This window comes from Chelonoidis abingdonii, chromosome 5, assembly GCF_003597395.2.
Source record: "Chelonoidis abingdonii isolate Lonesome George chromosome 5, CheloAbing_2.0, whole genome shotgun sequence".
In the NCBI taxonomy this organism is placed as follows: domain Eukaryota; kingdom Metazoa; phylum Chordata; order Testudines; family Testudinidae; genus Chelonoidis; species Chelonoidis abingdonii.
This window is the reverse complement of record NC_133773.1, coordinates 59,869,072-59,889,341: the sequence shown is the minus strand read 5'-3', so window position 1 is coordinate 59,889,341 and position 20,270 is coordinate 59,869,072. Positions and strand designations below refer to the sequence as shown.

Sequence of the window (20,270 nt, the reverse complement as noted above, 5' to 3'; positions counted from 1 at the left end):
TAAGGAGTATGGCATGACTAACCATTCTTGCCATCAACCCAATTCCCAGTCATTCATTAATATCAAGAGAGACCTCCATGCCACAGAAACTACTATTGGGTACAAAGCATGGGAAACCTCATTTTAAAACTAACTTGAACCAATTTCTTTTCTAATACAGCAGCTTACCAAAAGCCTGTCAGTTTTGGTCACATCATGAAGCTTATCACCTGAAATTTTAAATTAACTGAAGAGACAGAAAAATTAAGCTTATAAAAGTAAAATATTATTTATCAGAGAGAGATAGGACCCACAGCATACAGTACTATTTCTGCACCACTAAGGTTTCTTTAAGTTCATCCGTAAGGAAATCTTCTTGTACAGAAAGTGTTTAGTAAGCCACTATACTATATAATTACATTATTACTACATTAGCGGTTGAGTTAATACTGACAGTTATAGTCTGTGGCAAATTAATGCTAGTGAAATCATTTGATTACATTCTACATATTATACTACATTGAATATTTCCACGGTAAGTCCATAAGAAGTGGCTCTAGGAATTTAAAATAATCATTTGCAGTAGCCAGGAGACAAGTGAGTCACGTGGAATTGGATGTGGTCTGTATCTTTGTAATACAAATTATAAACTATAATGTCATCATAAATCTGCTAACAGTATTTCATAGGAAATACTGTACAAAGAACAACATTTAATTTAACAATTAAATGCAAGAAACACTTTTCCTTTCCCTGGCAGCAGCTATGCCATAAAAATTATTATGATGCAATGGTGAATGTTTCCAAAAGTCTAAGAGGAACTCTCTGAGTCCCACAAGCTGATATTGTTTTGAGGTTGTCTGCAAGACTACACAGCTCTTGATATTCTCCAATCTGATTCTTAATGAGTTTAAATATTTATATTATTTCTATAAAGGAAAGGAAGCATCTTTGTGAAGACAAGTGCAGGGCTTTTCCAAAGACACAGGTGTTCCCCATATTCCTTCAAACAGTCAGCTGCATGACTACCACAGCAATACAAGGACAGAACAAGATGGGAGTGATGAACAAGTCAGTGGTTCTTCATAAAGCTGTTTCAAATCTCGCCAAGGACCATTGAGATAACCCAAAATAAGGCTTACAGAATTACAAGAGGGCCAGACAGTTGCAATGAAATTACATATCACTACTCCCCTAGTCCGCCCCCATCCCCAGTTATGAGTAATTATCTAATTCTGGATATACGTCTCCAGGGTCGCCCAGAGGATTCAGGGGACCTGGGATTGTTGGTGGTGGGGGGCCCCTGCTCTGGCGGTAATTCGGCGGCGGGGGATCCTTCTACTCCAGGACCTGCCACCGAAGTGCCCCAAAGACCTGCAGCGGGGGTTCCCTCTGCCGAATTTCCACGGGCCCGGGAGCAGAAGGACCTTCCGTTGCGGGTCTTTGGGGCACTTTGGCAGTGGGTCCCAGTGCGGAAGGACCCCTCGCCACCAAACTACCATCAAAGACCCGGAGCGGAAGAAGCTCTGGGGGCCTGGGCTCTGCAAGAGTTTTCCAGGGCCTCCGGAGCGAGTGAAGGACCCCGCTCCAGGGGCCCCAAAAAACTCTCGGGGGGGCCCCTGTGGGGCCCAAGGCAAATTGCCCCACTTCCCCCCCCCCCACCGGCCCCCCGGGCGGCCCTGTAGGTCTCTTATGCAGTCAGTCACTCCAACAAGACAATATGTGGAATAAGATGAACAGATGCCTGTTGATGAGACGGAAAAGAAAAACAACCCTTCTTTTCTCTCCTCCCACCCTCACCCAAAAACCAAGCTTAGATTTTCTTGGAAGAGGCTATGAGAAAAGTATCACAACTTTATATACACGTCTCACTGATAAAACAATTTTCTTTAAAAGTGTTAGAAACTAAGGTGTTTACTTTAAGCTTGAAGAGGACATGCAAATTGGATGCTGTATTGAATAGAAATGAGTGATAAGGTCTTAACTATGCAGCTGAGGATCTGGAGTATTATTCATACATTTAATTCTCCTACATGTCTACCTGAAGTGACTAGAAAACAGCTGGAATGCACCTACAGTCAGCAGAAAGCATGGTCTCGAGTTGGTGGCCAACTATTTATATTTGACTATTTTAACTTTTGGAATATATAATGTGATAGGTACGAAATAGAATATTGAAATAGATAATAAGTAGCATGGAACTTTAGGAGGCTCATTTGCTAAAGGCTATGAGGGAGTTTGAATATTACAAGAATGTCTTCATTGCTATAGAAGGTGACAAGATAACCACTATGAGTGAGCATTTGCATATGGAAGTGTGGTACTAAGAAGGGGCAGTGAAATAGCCACCAGAGTGTTATTTTAGGTTTTCCCACTTTAAAAAAAATAAAGCCTATTGCACACTTAAGCTCTAATCCATTTTGATTCATGGGACAAAACTGACAAAAGACTGAGGCTGTAAGCCAGGACAGTCCCTGGGCAAAGTCCTCACTGTCACTGACATATTGCTTTATATTTACTTGCTCATTGCAGTTCTTGTCCCAGAACCCCATGCTACAGTGAAAGACTCCATTATTTTTGTTTGGTCTTCTGCTTGATTTCAAATTCTCTTCATTAACTCAATGGGAGAGAGCCTGATATAAATGGGACCCAGCAGTCCCACGTTTGGCTGGTGCACTATATATTAAATTCTTCACTTTCCACTGCAATATCAAGTACTTGACTGGGCTGCATTAGAAATGTTGAAGAACTATGCTGACATTACTGCCATGCAGCTCAAAATCTCTTCAGCAAGAGGGTTCAGAATTCTGAGCCCATCTATGATAGCTGTAAATGGGCTTTACACTAAGTATCATGCTCATGTTTCCCTTTCTAGCACAGACAGGCTAAATCTTTCTAATCTATTACATAAGCAGTAAAGATACCTAAATATAAATATTTGAAGGCAGTGTCTAAAGGACTCCTAACAAGCTCTGTTTTTATTTCACTATAATAAAATGATCAACTTTGTGGAAGTATATATTTTTAAAATTGAACATGCTAACATGATTAATGGGAAATTTAAAAAAAATTTAACACCACAAGAATATAGGCTCTGATCCAGCAAATCACTTAAGTGCATTCTTAACTTTAAGCATAAGACTAGTCCTACTGATGTCAATGAGTTAAGCATGCACGTAAGTGATTTGCTGAATCAGGGCCATAATGCCCTTTGACCATAGTCATTTGGTCTCAACACACTCTAGCATAGTGCTATTTAGTTGCTTCATCAGGTTTCCAAAACTATGCCTCAAAGTTAAAGCCTGTTTGTTTACAGGAATTTACAAAGCAAGGCTGGGTTTTATGGAACCTAACTTCAAAAGAGATACACAAAATATCTGCTGGACACACATGTCTGCTGGATACACCAATCACCTAAACCGGTTTGCTGCTGTGGTTTTCACCACATGGATTGTAAAAACAGTTTTAAAATGTCAGACAGAAAATGAACCATTTTAGGTGAATTAACCAGTCTGAGATGAGTTTCAATAACACTTCACAAATCCTGATGTCTATTAATAACCAAACACACACAAGAGAGCACTGGAAAGTTTGAGACCATGCTTAAAAATCTCACAATGTTAAGTACTTTATTCCTCTTTTCCCCTAAATGAAAGCTTCTGACAGATTTGATTAACCCTTTCAAACTGGGAGTTTGCTTCTTTTATTTTTTTTAAATGGTGCAGTGCTCTCTAGTAGCAGCAGATGTATTGAATCTGCTGAAGCCAAGGAGAAAACATGTTTTTTAAGAGCATTATATATCTGGGTCACTGGAGATGCCAACCAGAAGGGTTGTACTTTTCAACGGTCAGTCATAAGCTTATAGAAGAATAAAAAGAACACTGTCCTCCTTGTTAAGTCATCCTGCATTATCCAAGACACTATTATGGTTTGACTGTCAAATTTCTGAATGACTCAGCACATCAGAATCTATGCTGAAAAATGAAAGTAAGCCTCTCCCCAACACTCACATTATGCACAATGATTTTCCAACTGATGTGAAAAAAGTTCAGAGGTTTGATTAAAACTAGGGCAGTTAACTCATGCGATTAACTCAAAAAAACTAATCATGATTTTAAAATGTAATCACTATTAATTGTAGTTTTAATCATATTGATAAACAATAGAATACCAATTGAAATTCATTAAATATTTTTGGAAGTTGTTCTACATTTTCAAATATATTGATTTAAATTACAACACAGAATACAAAGTGTACAATGCTCAGTTTATATTATAAATATTTATATTGTAAAAATGACAAAGTAAATCCTTTTTTTAAATTCACATCATACAAATACTGTAGTGCAATCTCTTTACCGTGAAAGTGCAACTTACAAATGTAGATTGTTACATAACTACACTCAAAGACAAAACAATGTAAAACTTATGCGCATACAAGTCCTACTTCTTATTCAGTCAATTGCTAAGACAAACAAGTTTGTTTACATTTACAGGAGATAATGCTGCCCTCTTCTTATTTACAATGTCACCTGAAAGTGAGAACAAGCATTCGCATGGCACTTTTGTAGCCAGCATTTACATGCCAGATATGCTAAACATTCATACAACCCTTCATGCTTCAGCCACCATTCCAGAGGACATGCTTCTATGCTGATGACGCTCATTAAAAAAATAATGTGTTAATTAAATTTTGACTGAACTCCTTGGGAGAGAATAGTATGTCTCCTATTCTGTTTTACTGGCATTCTGCCATATATTTCATGTTACAGCAGTGTGTAGTGGGGCAGTCACCCTGCTCCGGCCCTGAAGAGGTTAAAACAGCCCTGGGGAGCCAATAGCGTAGGCTGATTAGGAAGGCAGCCACAGCTAGGGCCATGACCAATTAGGAGACAGCTGGCCCTACAAAAGGGCTGGGGGCCAGGAGCTGGGGCAGTCTCTCTCTAGCAGTGGAGAGAGAAGGACCTAGCTGCCTGGGAGCAGGGTACCAGAGGTAGAACAGTGCCGGGGAAAGGCAAGAGGAGCTGGGGAGCTCCAGCCTGGCAACCAGGCTGTAGTAGGACTGAATGGACTTGTAGGTTCCAAAGTTTTACATTGTTTTAGTTCTGAATGCAGTTTTTTTTGTACATAATTCTACATTTGTAAGTTCAACTTTCATGATAAACAGATTGCATTACAGTACTTCTATGAGGTGAATTGAAAGACTATTTCTTTTGTTTTTTTACAGCAAATATTTATCAAAAATAAATATAGTGAGCACTGTATTGTAACTGAAACCAATGATACTTGAAAATGTCAAAAAAAATCCAAAACTATTTAAATAAATGGTATTCTATTATTCTTTAATCATGCAATTACTTTCTTCAATCACTTGACAGTCCTAATTAAAACTCATACCAATCTCCAGTAGTGTGTGATAGCATGTGTTGTTTCCATGGGTACCCCAGTCATTCAGTAGCTCATCCTCACAAAGCACTGTGTCACAGTAACTTTCCTTTCATCAAGGAACAAATTCATCTACACCTCTACCTCGATATAACGCGACCTGATATAACATAAATTTGGATATAACACGGTAAAGCAGTGCTGTGGGTGGGCAGGGCTGCGCACTCCGGTGGATCAAAGCAAGTTTGATATAATGCGGTTTCACCTATAATGGAGGTAAGATTTTTTGGCTCCGAGGATAGTGTAATATCGAGGTAGAGGTGTATTTACGAGAGGCCCTGATCCTCCAATCTTTACTTAGGTTAAAATTACCATTGACTTCAATGTCAACCCTCAGATTCTAGTGCAAGTTTTGCCTGAACAAATACAGCATCCTGATCTGGTCGGTTAGCTCACTGAATCAGTAGCACAATGACATTCGGGATGAAAGTTTATCAGGGCAGAAAAAAGCCCCTCAATAAAAAGATAAGCTGTTCTTCCTTCAAGAGTTTGTTTCCTGTGATTGGTACCATTTCCATGGATCCAGTACACTGAGAAGAGGAAAATCCTTGGGGAGTGAAATAATTCTTCATTTTGCTTTGAAGGAAAAGTGGTAAGAAGAGAATATGATGCAAGGGTCAAGGTCTGTGATCAAGAAAGAAAAATTGCTACTAAAGTCACTATGGATTTGCTATTTTTCTGCCCTGATGGTTGAAATTATCACTTAAGCTCTGCCCTGGTCTTTAGCATTTATTATCCAGCTTCAATTCTGTGGTGAAATATGCCATGTACTTAATTTGCCATATACTGTTCTCCGGAGATTGAGAAGATATTGGTGTTGCAAGGGTATTGTGTTTGCAGCTGCTATTCCTGCATGATCATTTCAATAAGTTGAATATCAACCCTGATTTGTTCTCTTCTTCCAGACAAAAAGACCTCATCATAATTGTCTCCAATGATTATGCAACACTAGACACTGTTACCAGAATTGTTATCCACTTTAATCAAAGAAATGACAGTTTATTTTCTATATCAATTGCCATTGAAAAGGGGAGCTCAATCAGCAGTACAGCATTCATAAATAACCATAACTTCTCTTTTCTTTAAAACTGTGGAGTAGAATGAGCATTTGGGTCTTTTTTTTAAAAACCTTAAAAAAAAAACAAGAAGGGAAGTGTCATAGAACCCTGCCCTTTGAATTCCTGAGAGCTACTGCATGAATTGTTGCATGTGCACGCACATAAAACCACCAGCAAATTTTTAAATACCTTCTTAATTCTGTCTGTTAATATTCTACATATTAATACACGTTTACAATGAAATCAGCAGCCAAAACATTAATTTTTCAAACAAACCAGCCCTCTGCATATCATCTTGTGCCTTCAATGTGATAAATGTTCTGCCATGGTTTCAACATCTGCATTTTTTCTCAGCTGCAGTCATGGTCACTTCCCAGACAAAAACAGTGATGAGTCTTCTGGCACCTTCGAGACTAACAAATTTATTTATTATTAAGGTGTCACAAGGACTCCTCGCTGGTTTTGCTGATACAGACTAACACGGCTACCACTCTGAAACCTGTCACTTCCTGGACAGCGATTCCTTGCAGCTTTATACAAGTGCAGGAAGCCAGCCTGTGCATGTAAGAACACAGTGTGCAACAGGGGACATCTCCAGTGGGATAAGGCAAGGACTGCAAAGGCCCTACAAAATAATAAAATTGAATTTTTCTTTTTCATAGATGGACAGGTCAAACCGAACATCACAAATATAATGGCCCCCTAAAAAGCACAGGTATAACTGTGTTACAATATTCCTCTTACTATTTTTATATCAATTCTTTGACCCTCATGCATGCTTGTTGGAATACTTCCCAGAAACAGATGAGCGTTGGGAATGCATCCCAGAAAGAGAAACAAGTGTGACAGAATGCATTAACTCCTTTTGGCATTGACCCCAAGATGAACCAGCTAAGCATACCCATCTTTCTAGTGACCAAAACACAGCTGGAGTCTACTTCTGAATAGCTGCATACCAGTGGGAAAAATAAGAGGTAGCTACTACTTCAGTAGGTACTTTATGTTTTTTGCATGATTAGTTTGTTTTTGCCATTTTTCAACTCTGATGATGCATGCATGGCTTATTTGACATGAAAATCCATTAATACCAAGTATTGACTGAATTCAAAAACGAAAAATTACTGCAGAAGCTACTTGAGTGAAACTGACAGTGAAAGTGAGAGAGGACTTTCCACTTGATTAAAAATAGCTTGTTACTATCAGAAATTATCTCTATTAAAAGCAATCAGAATAGTAATTATTTATAATTCTACATTAGTAATTCCACTGAGGTAAATGAGATAAACACAAAAAATTGTTAAAATGTAGGAGCCAAAAAAATCTTATAAATAAGATACCCCCAATTCCACCAATAATGGTGTTTTATACCATAAGCAACTTCAAGATGCAATACTGGAGATTTTCTGAGCCAAATTCTGATTTAAGATACTCAGTTCACATTTTCACAAGTAAAAACTGCTATTGCTTCTACACACACATCATTTTTTCAAGACAGAGTGCATAACAAGAAGTCAATCTAAGCCCGTGTGCGAAGAGGAACTAGTATAGCTCAGCACTGTGGCCTCAGTGCACGAGAAGCACAGAATTACTACCAAGAACCAAGTAATTTAAGAATATACTGGAACTTATCACATCAATCAAAATTCCTTTCTAGCAGGCTCACCAGGGAAGCATGCCAGAAATCAGTGCAATATGCAGTCGAAACAGACAAAGATTCAGTAATAATTAGTATGTCAAAAAACCCAAACCTGAGTACCACTCTAATTGTGATCTGTCCTTTCTGTGCTCTCTAAATTGAGACAATTATGTTTGATGAAATTATGCATCCTCTTTACAGCCATTATATTCAACAACGGGAACTGCAACATAGAATGATAAAGGAGTGAATCCTCTAGTGCACTTGCAGACATGCTGCAATTTATGTATTCACTAGAAAATTCTCCTACAAAAGACAGGTAGCAAAAGTCTCACCACCATTCTAGCCCCACAGATAAGGTAACAGGGCCAGAGCCCTGGTAAAGGGAAAGCCATGGTTTCACTAGGGGAGGAATCTCTTGGTGCAGGCACTGCGGAAGCCTGACAGCTGTAAGGCTGCCCTCAGAGAATCCCCTAAGGGATGTAAGGGGCAGGAAGAGTCTGCTAGGGGCGAGAGGGGCATGCCAGGGGTGGGGCAACAGCTTGCAGTGTTGCAGCCCATAGAGTAGCCCTGCGTGGTTACTGGAGCTTTAGGCTTTCTAAGTTGCATGGGAAGGGTGGGATGAAGTAGACAAAGATGGCTCAAAGCCACCAGCGCACCCTCCCCCTCCCAATAGACTCAGAGTTCTGTGCTGCACCTCTTGGGGAGGCACATCACAGAAGCTCACCCCAAATCTGCCAACTAACTTAAATTAATAATTTAACCAGGAAGAATGGCTTATGGACTAGAAATGGTTTTTGATTTCTTGTAGGTATGTACATACTTTTGATTTGTGTTCTTGAGCACCACCTAGAATTTTGTTCCATTAGTAAGGAGTTGGTTATTAGCATGAAAGTTTCAGTTTCTGCTGCAAAAGACCGAGCTGTGCAATACCTACCTTGAGTCCACGAAAGCTCCCCGGGCTGGTTGGTGAAGAGCTGGAGGACTTGGTAGATTTTGGAGTGGATATCTGGCTGCTGGGTGTTCCACTGACTGTCCAGAGCAACAAAGGCAACCAAGAGGAAGAAACGATTATTAAAAGATTAAAATGCAAATGCCTGTTGCAATATAATGTGGCTCTCTGAGGTATTATCTGAGTTTACTCACATAAAGACCAAACAGGCCAACCCTAACATCTCAGAAAGAATCTTGAAGTCCAGTACTGTATCCTTTGCTCACTCAAACTCCCATTGGTCAGAAATTGGCTGCATCCTTTGCACATACAAAACATTGCATTTCTATTCCAGTTTCACGAGAGCCAGTCTGCCTGTTGCCAGTGGGAGGTTTGGGTACACAAAGATAGGAGGATTGGGTCTTTAAGTTGCATAATTCATTGAGATATCATAACAAAATATTAAAAGAGATACAATTCAGGTTGCCAAAATTTGACCTCCCTTTTCCTCTTCCCCATTTGCAAAGTCAACTTAATACTTTATAGGTGATTTGTGTTTTCATTTAAAATAAAATTTGTGTGTTTTGGGGACCAAATTGTACTAGACTATAGGTTCTCAACTGAACCCTTAATAATACAGCATTGTGTGTAGGAAAAACATTTTCAAAAAAATTAACATTTCAATTTTGAACTTTCAAGAAGTTATTATAAGCATCAATGAAAAAATTCTCAGAGGACAGAAAAAAATCTCCCTCCCCACAACCCCTGATGTCAAGAACCTACACATTTTAACCCCTTTAATTATTCATAGCCTAATAAAGCCTCCACTGTACTCCTATTGGCTTGAGGGGCAGTTAGCTCAGTCCTACATTCTTCCAAAAAAGGGCTAAATCAGTGTCATTCATAAGATTGACCAAAGAAGTCTCTATTAAATGATGCACTGTATTGCTTCTGCATCCAATCCTTACTTGCCTGAGGAGAAGGAAAACTGATCAGGAAACTAAAGAGCAAAAAAGCCCCAAAGAACACCACTTCACAGTGGGAGGAAGTTTCTCCTTTAAGAAAAACAACAACCTGCCAGCAAGACATTTTGTTTCCATGGAAACACAAGTAACCACCTACACTTTTTCAGATGTGTGAAGAATTTCTCTAATGGGTTATGCACTACTCTTTTAAGCACCACCATTGTTTTTTTGCTGTGCAAATGCCAACCAACATACAATACTGACCTTCTCTGGGAACTGAGTAGTCTTCCTACACAGCTCTACTTTATTTTGTAATGCTTGAACAGTTGTGATCTCAGCGGTTACTGTGACTACACAGCAGCTCCACAGTCTTAACAAATGATCCTCCCTAATGTGCATGATGCTAGGTTAAAAATTAAGCACCATTTATCTAGGGGATCAGTCTTCCTGGAATCTGATGACCATCCCAGTTCTATTGCTGGCTCTGCTATCGAATCACTAAGGGGTTGATCCTACATTGCTAACATCAATGAAAGTTTTACCACTGGCTTTAATAAAAGAGTAGGACTGAGCACCTTATGACCCTGGACAAATCACTCTGAAGATTTTCAAAAACATCTACATGGAACACAAGACCCACTGAATGTCCCTTAGGCTCTTGGGAAGATCTCCTCTCTCTCGGTTACTCAGACATCCCTTCAGTAAAATGGGGGTAATAAAGCTTCCTTAACTTCATAAATTGCATGAAAAGACTTAAGTGTTAGTTATTATTTTATATTGTACTTCCTGGAAAGCCATATCAGAACTTCAATTTTAAAATTCTATCAGTAAAACAAAACAAAAAAACCAGCCTGTAAACATAAAATAAAGTTGTCTAGAGAATTTTGCCTGAAATCAGCTAAGTAGTGCTATAGGAGCAGAAATTGTCACTTTTTTACATAGTTCATAGGAAGCTCACAATCTTGTGCCTGCCTTGGTATGTTTGGGTAGCCCTGCCTATGTGATAACTTTTACCTACGTTTGTAACCAGTTAGTACCATATTTGTGTCTCAACCATTACATGCACAACATGGTAAACACTTAGTCACTGTGACAGCTGACCATATTTTGCGATTGTCAGAGGCCTAGGCCGGGACATGGTTGTCTCCCTCTAACTCATTCATAAAACTCAGGTTAGGTGTGGAAAGGACCCTTAACCAGATCTGTGCAATGATTTGGCCAACTGGTTTTCCTTCCTCCCAGCAACCTGTGAAGTAAGACATCCCAGAATACACTGCCCCTTGGGCTGCTGGCGTTGTTCTGCATGCTGCTCTCTCCTAACTCTAATCCCTTGCAGAGGCAGTGTAGGATAGGTGCCCAGAGATGTTTAGTTGCTACACAATATTGTGCTGTAGATAACACAAGAAGAGACTGACCTGCGGATAACCATGTTTTCTGCAATCACTCTGGAAGAGTGCTACAACATAGTTGTTACTGTAGTGAGAACAGATCCGTAGGGCCCAATCCTGGGATAGGCTGAGCCCCGTTAGGTCCCAAGAAGTGGAGAGGCCACATGGACGGACTTTAAGGAAAAGGAGGAAAGCAGCTGCCAATTGAAACTGCAATACCTTCCTCTGACATTCTAAATAAAAAGAGTCAGTCATTCTTTTATGTATTTCTAACTTGTTTGTTGCTGCTGATTGCTGTGTGTACACAGAAAGCTTTTCCTTTCTAAATCAGTTCTCCATTTGTAGGCGCTTTAGGAGCAGGGTTTGTGTCTTTCTATATGATGTGTGGCAGCAGCAAGCACATTTTGAGTATGAGTTATAATACAAATAAATACATTTCCTTTTCCCCAGTTCCTTAAATGGAATATGCAATGCCACAATTCATTAGTATATAAAAGATTTTTTAAATTTGAATTTCCAGTGTGGTCCCATATTGTAAGCCACTTGCCAATTAAGAATACATATATTTACGTGGGGAGTGGAGGTGGTTGGGTTTTGTTTTTTTTTGTTTTGTTTTTTTTAGGACACAGCTGACCCATTTTTCTACATAAAGACATTGTCAGATTGCAGATCTAGGACTTAAATGGCAGAGATCCAAGAAAAACTATATTTATTTCATTTGCTTCACAAAAAGTTGGAAAACATATAGGGCCTGACTTGTTCTGATGTAAGTTAGTGGCAAATCAGTCCCACATTGTAGCTAAATTCAGAACATTTTCAGCAATTCTCAGTCTCAGCTCCAGCTAATCTTGTCTGGTGGTGTTGGTTAAAATTTCTCATCATCACACACTCTAGAATGACTATATACATTCATGGCTTGGAAGGCTGCTTCTCTATATGTAGTCAAATTATACCTTAATAAATCTAATTTTACTGCACTGTCTGCAGATGTCTGGCAGTTACAAGAATCACTCACACTCTCAATCTCTTGCCCACTCAAAGACCTACAGTAACAAGTAGGATAGATCCAACGTGCTTTGGTTTTCCAGAGCACAAAATGTGTGTGGCAAACTGTAATACATTCATGGAAATGGAGAGAAGGGTAAATGGAAAGGTAAGAGGCATGATGGTGAGATAAAGCCATAATAATAATGGCTCACCTGGGGATTTTGCTGTAGAATAAGCACTGGAGTAGTGGCCACCCCTCTTTACTGCACTCATTCATTCGACACAAAGGAGAAAGACATTAAGGAGAGAAGTTACTCAGCATACACACAAAGGGTAAATGCACAAGCAACAACCACCACCAAAAACTGAAAGAGAATGTATGGTAAGTATAAGCATAAATACCAAACAATTTGGGGTAAAATCCTCAAATCACCTAAGTGATTAAGGTGCCCAAGTTCAAATCATGATTTCAGAACCTAGAGTCCCATTAAAGACATTCAATAGGACTGAGGCTCCTAAGTCACTTTTGAAAACAGGACATTTGGCACCTCAACCACTTAAGCACCTTTGAAATTTTTACTTCGTTTTCATGTAAAAGTTTGAGCAGAATAAAGTTTTAGACTGAAAACTCCGGTGCATGACCTGTCTACTTGGATACGTGGACATTGCTTAGCACATTCTGAGCTTTACTAGAGTATAAATAAATCATAAAATGAAAATATTAGTACTAATCACTACATTGAACTAAATTAATTGAAGAGTTACACCCCATGCAATCCCAATGAAGTTGACAGGCTTGCACGATGTATGTGTATATCAGTTGTGAAATCAGCCTTTTACGTACTGCCATTTCTTTTCTTATGATTACAGTTGTTCTCTGAAACTAAAAAAAATCCTACTTTTACTTGTGACACAAAGACACAAAAGGACAATGAAAATCACTCTAGCAAGGCAGTAAATATTGACTTGAAAATAATAAAATAGGATCATATTCTGGCTTTGATACGCACACAGGAGCAGCACATATAAACACAATCAGAACATGGCACTATATTTTAATATTCAATGGCTCAATGTCAGTGTCACTCTTCCATAGTGGAGAGAAAAACCATTTGAGTTTTGCTGTATTTGGGGTGGGGATGAGGGAAAACCACAATAATTTGTGAGGTAAAAAGTAAAAGCAAACATTTTCCCATTTTTCTCATTTTCAAGTAAAAATACCCAATGCTTGGAAATGTGCTTTTCAGTAAGACTAGCAGCAGAAGAGACAATTTGGACATTACTATAAAATGAGAGGAAAAGGTGTTTCTGCAATTTCACAAGGCAGCTTACAACAGCTCAAAGAAGCAAACTACTATATTTTGACAGTGTTCAATATATGAAAGGGGAAAAATCCTAAATTCAAAACACAGAAGGGTATATATTTAATGTAATGAATGAGGATTTAACCAGACGATCCCATTTCAGTTAAAAGGGGTCTTCAGCAAATCCAACCCCATGCTGAAAATTTGTCCTCAAATGTACAATTAGCACAAGCAACTGTAAACATTCACAAATTCAAACCTTTTTGGCTTATAATGAAAAAGAATCTCTTTTCTTTGCAGGGTGCAGAATAAATGCATTTCAGTGTATAAAATCTATGTGGTATAACTTGGCATTTGAGGTTCTTCATCACCAAATACATGACATTTCCACTTTATCAGTCCATTTAACAAATTACAAGTTTCATATGCTCTGAATATTCAGCTATTTCCTTATAATTGTACCTGAAGCAGGTGATTTGCTTCGACGTGAGGGTCCTGGGCTTTTGGATCCAGATTGTCTTGGTGTACCAGGTGAATGGGAATATGACGACTTCATAACACGACATTCTGGAAGGAAACAGATGGAGTTTGGAAAATATTTAAGTGTACGGATTCAATTCTAAATCAGACCACCTACGGTAGCTGTTTATTGCCCACGAAACAAACTGACATTTTCCAAACATTTCTGCCAAACTAAATAAAATTAATTTATAGAAGAATCCAAAAAAACTTTAACCCACATACTGAATAAATTCTGTTTTGAGCTGGCCAAATACTGAAATATTTATCCTGAATGCAGTATTTCTCCATGCCTTGAAGTTGGATTCATAGTACAATTCAAATTTGTATTTAGACAAATGTGAGACAGTGAAGTGGATGAAGTGGTACACGGGTTCTTCTGATGCCTCACCAACCTCTGTAGTTTGTAATGACAGTTCTATATAATGCAGCATCACACATGCTGGAGCACATGTTGACACACTGGAAATCTTGTTAACTGGACTGAAACCTGCACCTTCTGCCTCTTCAAGCCAATTTCATTTTAGCCTAACTCTAAGACCGTTGGGTTATTTTTGCCAGAAGTACAGTGCCATTCCTACCAATTTTCAGAGGAAGTGACAAATGCCTGTGGGCACCAAAGGGCAGAGTCAATAAAGTTATCTTCTCCCTCCCACCTATCACATACATCTATTAATAAAAGGGAAGCCAAAGACGAAAGGAACCAATATTCACAAACACATTGCCTTCTTGGGAAGTTTTTCATTCCTGCAGTTAACACCCATTACTAAACTTTCACCATCTCTCTCAGTTAGACCAATTTTCCTCCCCATTTCCCACCAACGCCATCCATTCAACCTAACCCATCAACAAATGAATTCACACATGCCACTGGGTCAATTTATAAAAATCAAATACAAAATGATTCAAATCCCCATGAAACAAATTCAACCCTGCTTATGCCAAACAATCTTCCTCCTCTATTACCAAATCAATTCAAACCTTCCTGCCCTCTTCATTTCTCTGTGCCCCCATTTTACCATCCTCAGGCTATTCTACTTCTCTCCAAACCAATTAAGATTGTCCACACCGATCTAATTCTCCATGACTTTAACTGCTTCCCTTTACATGCTCCAGGCAAGGGCGGCAAGGCTTAGACTAGGATCCCTATACTCTTTCCACCACTTGCTTCAAGGGAGACACAGTCACTTAGTTCTAACACCGGACTACTAACCTCCAGCTTTTGGGTCTATTCTCAGACTCCTGCCAAATCTCCAGCATTTGACCAGCTACCAATAGTGGACAGGATTAGTGACTGCCCCCCCAGCCCGCACACCAGACTCTTCAGTGCTATTGCTGACCTTGAGCTACCCTTCTCTTCCATTGAGACTCCCAGAGTTACTGCAGCTTCTAAGCAAAGAGCCCAACTCAGATAGTCCAGAGGTACTCGGGAGAGGGAGAACTGATGGACTGGGACTGGAACGTAAACTATGGCCTTGTCTAGACTATGATTTGGAAGATATTAGTTAACATGTCAGCTCTCCTCTCAGGCCTGTGTGAAGTTAAAGCTTCAAGCTCGACCTGTTCAATTCACGTTAAAGGCATGCAGCCCTGTCTACACTAGGCTGTTAATACATGTTAGCTAATACTTCCCAAATCCAAGCCCAGACAAGTCCTAATGGATTCAGAGGAGAGGGAGAAATAGAAATGGAAAGCAAGGAGAAATAGAATGAATGCATTAGATGAAACTGAGATAAAGTAAGACTAACAGTTGGGGGGTGGGAATGAGGAAACCCTTTTAGATCTTGACATCGTCTTCAGGCTTTTTGTATTATCAGTGCAGCCTGCTCAGTCTCACATAGGTCTGGGAGCACAGCTGATGAGAAAGGCCACCAGATTAGAGCTGGTTGCAATTTGTTCCCCGCAACAATAACATTTTCATTTTTGTCAAAAATAATTCTGGTGTTTATAGAAAAAACGAACAAATTGAGAGAGAGGGAAAAAGTTTTTTTCACACAGCCTAAAACACTCCCTGAATGATCTGTAGGCATTTCATAAGGAGACCAATGCCAAGCATCCTCTCATCATAAGTATTTTCATTCAAGGGAGGGTTATTTGGTTCAGTAGCTGAACCAGTGTCGATACACTGGAAGAACCAAGGAGGCAGATCACTCAACAAGAAGGAGAAAAAATAATTAGAAACTAAGCTTTGCCAGCCTGACACAGGATCTGGCTACAGTACTCTCCTAGTTTCTGATAACCGCATTTCCATGAGACTTGAAATATTTCTAATATTAAAGATGCATAATGAGATGTGCTGGTGAGAGAAACTGTGCAATAAATAGTGTAAATCTGCCTCAAATTTCAGCATAAATAATTTCATATTACTTGAGATTCCAAATTGAATAATCTTTGCAGAAATTCTAAAATTACCTTTGAATTTACATTATAGGATTTCTCTCTTTATTGGAAAACAACTTTCTAGCAGCTAATACAGAGCCATGGTATAAATATTTACTGATGTAAAGAAAGCATGAGTGCACAAGTTCATTCTTCTCTATGAGTTTACAATAAAATAATAAAATCAGTTCTGTTCATATAAACTGGCTAAGCAGTAGGTTTTTAATAGACGTTTGGAATGAATGGGATAATTCTTGTAGGTCTGCAAACAGCAGCTACAGATGTGATTTTTGAAAAAATACTCAAAACAGGAACACGGGGACCAAGTTAGAATCCATCAAAAGTCAGTGGAAATATTCTTATTGACTTCAGTGATCAGGCCCTTGGAGCAGATTAAAAGCACCCTTTTCAAAGTTCACTGCCATTCACCATATCCTTTTAAGTACAAGGTCCATTGCCATGAAGAATAAACCAGGTTTACAAAATGCACTCTGACAAATGGACTGGTGCTAAACTATTGTTTGGAAAATTTTATTAAAGAAACATGTTTGATAGCAAAAATTATTTCAATAAGTTTCTCCAAAATCACTTTTGAATCCGGAAGGAGAATTGAATAGGTTTAAAGTACAGTCTTACCACTATGATCCAGTACAAAGTCATCTTGAGCATAACGATATTTCTCAGGTCCGCAGGCAATGAAAACATCATCATCTCCAAAAAAGTCCTGCAAGCAGGTAACCTAAAAGCCAAAATAAGTAAACAAGTGTGCAAAATATTTCCAAGATGAAGTCAATAGCTAGACAGCCAACAAAATCCAACAAATTTGTGCTTTCTTTTCACAGTTCTGTGACTCACAACAACACTGAGTATCATATGTTTTTTCCCCACAGTGACAGACACTTACCAGTTTTCAAGTACTATAGAGCAGTGGTTTTCAGCTAGGGGTATGTGTCCCCCTGGGGGTAGACAGAGATCTTCCAGGAGGTACATCCACTCATCTAGATATTTGCCTAGTTTCACAACAAGCTACATAAGAAGCACTAGCGAAGTCAGTACAAACTAAAATTTCATACGGACAAAATGAGAAAGTAAGGAATTTTTCAGTAATAGCGTGCTGTGACATTTTTGTATTTTTATGTCTGATTTTGTAAGCAAGTAGTTTTTAAATGAGCTGAAACTTGGGCATACACAAGACAAAACCCACTCCTGAAAGGAGTACAGTAGTCTGGAAAAGTTGAAAAGCACTGCTGTAGAGTCATTCTTAAAGTAAACAAGCCAGAAAACTTCAAATGTCAAAAATGTAAAATACTATGCCATTTTTAAACAGGTAGCCTTCACTGACACTAGCATACATATAATCATTTATAACTGGGTGTAAATATTTATGGCTTTGATGGAAATGACTACAAGGCATTATTGAAGTGTCAAAGTTGACATTTATATTAAAATTTCCAAATTAATTCTTTACAGGAAAATCCTTCTTCCAAAATTACTCACATTATTATTTCCATTATAACCAAAGTATCCCTACATTTCTGTTTTCAGAGTGGCATTTTAATAATATAAAATATTATTAAAGCATGTTTTTATCAAATAGTTATAACAAATTAAAAATTGTTTCCTTTTTACTAAAATCTATTCACTAATACAATAATATGCAAATCATAAATACTAGTTAGACCGAGTGAAACTTTGTACTTAAAAAAATTCAGTATCAGCGGTGTGATATTTATAGATGAAAAGCACTGACTATAAGAACAAAGTGTTATAGATAGGTATTGAGGGAGTTAAGATTTCTCAGCAGTATTCGTACTAAACACTTTATTCCTTGTTCAGATTTCAGATAAACAGCTATTTGTTAAACAATGCAATTTAGTATGAAAAATCCCACACAAAAACTCAAATACTGTTTGTGTGGAAGGTGTTGTATTAAATAAACTGTATTTCAAAACATTCTGTAGAGTACAATAATAGAGGTACAGAGTACAAAAAAACTAATAGCATGTGTGCCCGTAAAGTAAATATTGCCAAATCTTCAGCTATGGCCCATTGCATTGAAAATGGCAATATGTATCCAGGCAGTGCCCCTTTCAGATCCTGATAAGCAGAGGGAAAGAAAAAGGACTTTGAGTGCAAGAAATACATGTGGACAATGTAGGTACAGGACAACAGGCTCTTCTGCAGATGCAGGCGCCTTAGGTCTAATTCTGTTTCTATCAAAGTAAAGATCCTGTTGATATCAATGGGGGGGAAGGATCTGAACCATTATCTATAGTGGGGAGCAACTCCACGTGAGAGTTTTCTCTTTAGATAATCTTATAATCATTTTATATAAATGTGTGTCACTGGGACTGTAGAAGTTGCTACCGTGTATTTTAAATACTGTCCTTTCACTCACATCCTGAATCCTAATGTCAGAGGAAAATAATCAGATCTAGTAAACAAGTGAAAATATAGGAAGCGATTTTCAGATGCGTTCAGCATTGGCCTGTCTCTGCTCCCACTGAAATCAATGGAATCACTGACTTAAATGTGAATTGAGTTAGGCCTATCCTGAGCAACCTTAAGTATTACAGTGGTGGGGGAAAAGCCTTTGAAACAGATTTAAGAGCAAACATTTATACAAAATGAAGTTTACATGGCTAGTATTTTTCTGTATTCCTTATGCTGTTGTTAATTCAACACTTTAAGAAGTGTCTCCCCATACCCTTCACAGCTTAGCTTCACCCTGATTCTGAAGTTAGGACATAAAATCATTGCACTAATTGCAACACAATCTATTAGCAGGGAAAGGACTATGGTATTATGAATACAAATATTAGGACTTCATTACACAATCAAATATCAGGAGAGGATGCCTTGACAGAGAACAAGGTCTCTTAAAAAACAAACACAGAAGGAAACTCCAAGCAATGTTCATTTACAAACACAGAAAGGAAAAGTGGGAAGAGCTCTGAAAAGTAAGTCCTTCTTTAACATTACAAACCCTGCAACAGCTAGGAGAGCTATAACCATTTAACAAGACCAAAATAATTTTGTACTGGTAATAAAGAGCTCAAAAACTACTGTTACTAAAGAACAGACTTTTTCCTTCTGGTCCAGCTGCCCAACAATAAAGTTTGCGTATATTGGCCACTGTGATAATAGTAAATATTGGATGATGTACAGGAAGGGTTTCTAGTGCCTGCAGTAGAAAGCCACTCAGAATATCAATGACTCAGCTGCCTGCAAGATCATTCAAACAAGGCATTCATAAGCTGTGCAGTTGTCATGGCAGCTAAAACAGCGATAACGGTATGTTGCTCTTACAGCAAGATTCTCAGTACACTAAAACATGCAGTCTAGAACATTTGTTTGATTCTATTATGAAGCTCAGTCATACAACACTCCCTTCACCAAATGACAAAACCTATTTATTTTTACTTTATCACCACACCAATAAATGTCTAGTGTCATTGACTGGAGACTATCTGACCGGTACTTAATATTGATGCTTTTAGTTTAAATGAAAAGGCAATGACACCTGAAATCACAATGACTGAATATTTCAGAACGTAGTTTTATTAAGATTGGACTGATTTTCCTTTTATCTCTTTTTAAATAAATACATATGCCAAAAGGAAGAAGTTGCTTCTTTGCCCAGACTTTTGATACAAAATATGTTTTTAAGGAGACCACC

The 20,270-nt window shown here is 38.4% G+C and overlaps 1 protein-coding gene across 2 annotated transcripts in view; it reads right to left on the bottom strand.

Annotated features, from left to right (window-relative positions):
- Window positions 1-20,270, bottom strand: part of DCLK2 (doublecortin like kinase 2) — a 141,674-nt gene that overhangs the window by 56,859 nt on the left and 64,545 nt on the right. The window contains exons 3-6 of one of the 2 annotated variants that reach the window (XM_032793230.2): window positions 17,228-17,330; window positions 14,156-14,260; window positions 12,602-12,652; window positions 9,056-9,150 (exon numbers count right to left, since the gene is read on the bottom strand). In XM_032793230.2, the coding sequence (XP_032649121.1) occupies window positions 9,056-9,150; window positions 12,602-12,652; window positions 14,156-14,260; window positions 17,228-17,330 (354 nt within the window). The remainder of the gene's footprint in view (window positions 1-9,055; window positions 9,151-12,601; window positions 12,653-14,155; window positions 14,261-17,227; window positions 17,331-20,270) is intronic. The other variant, XM_032793231.2, reaches the window with a different exon arrangement.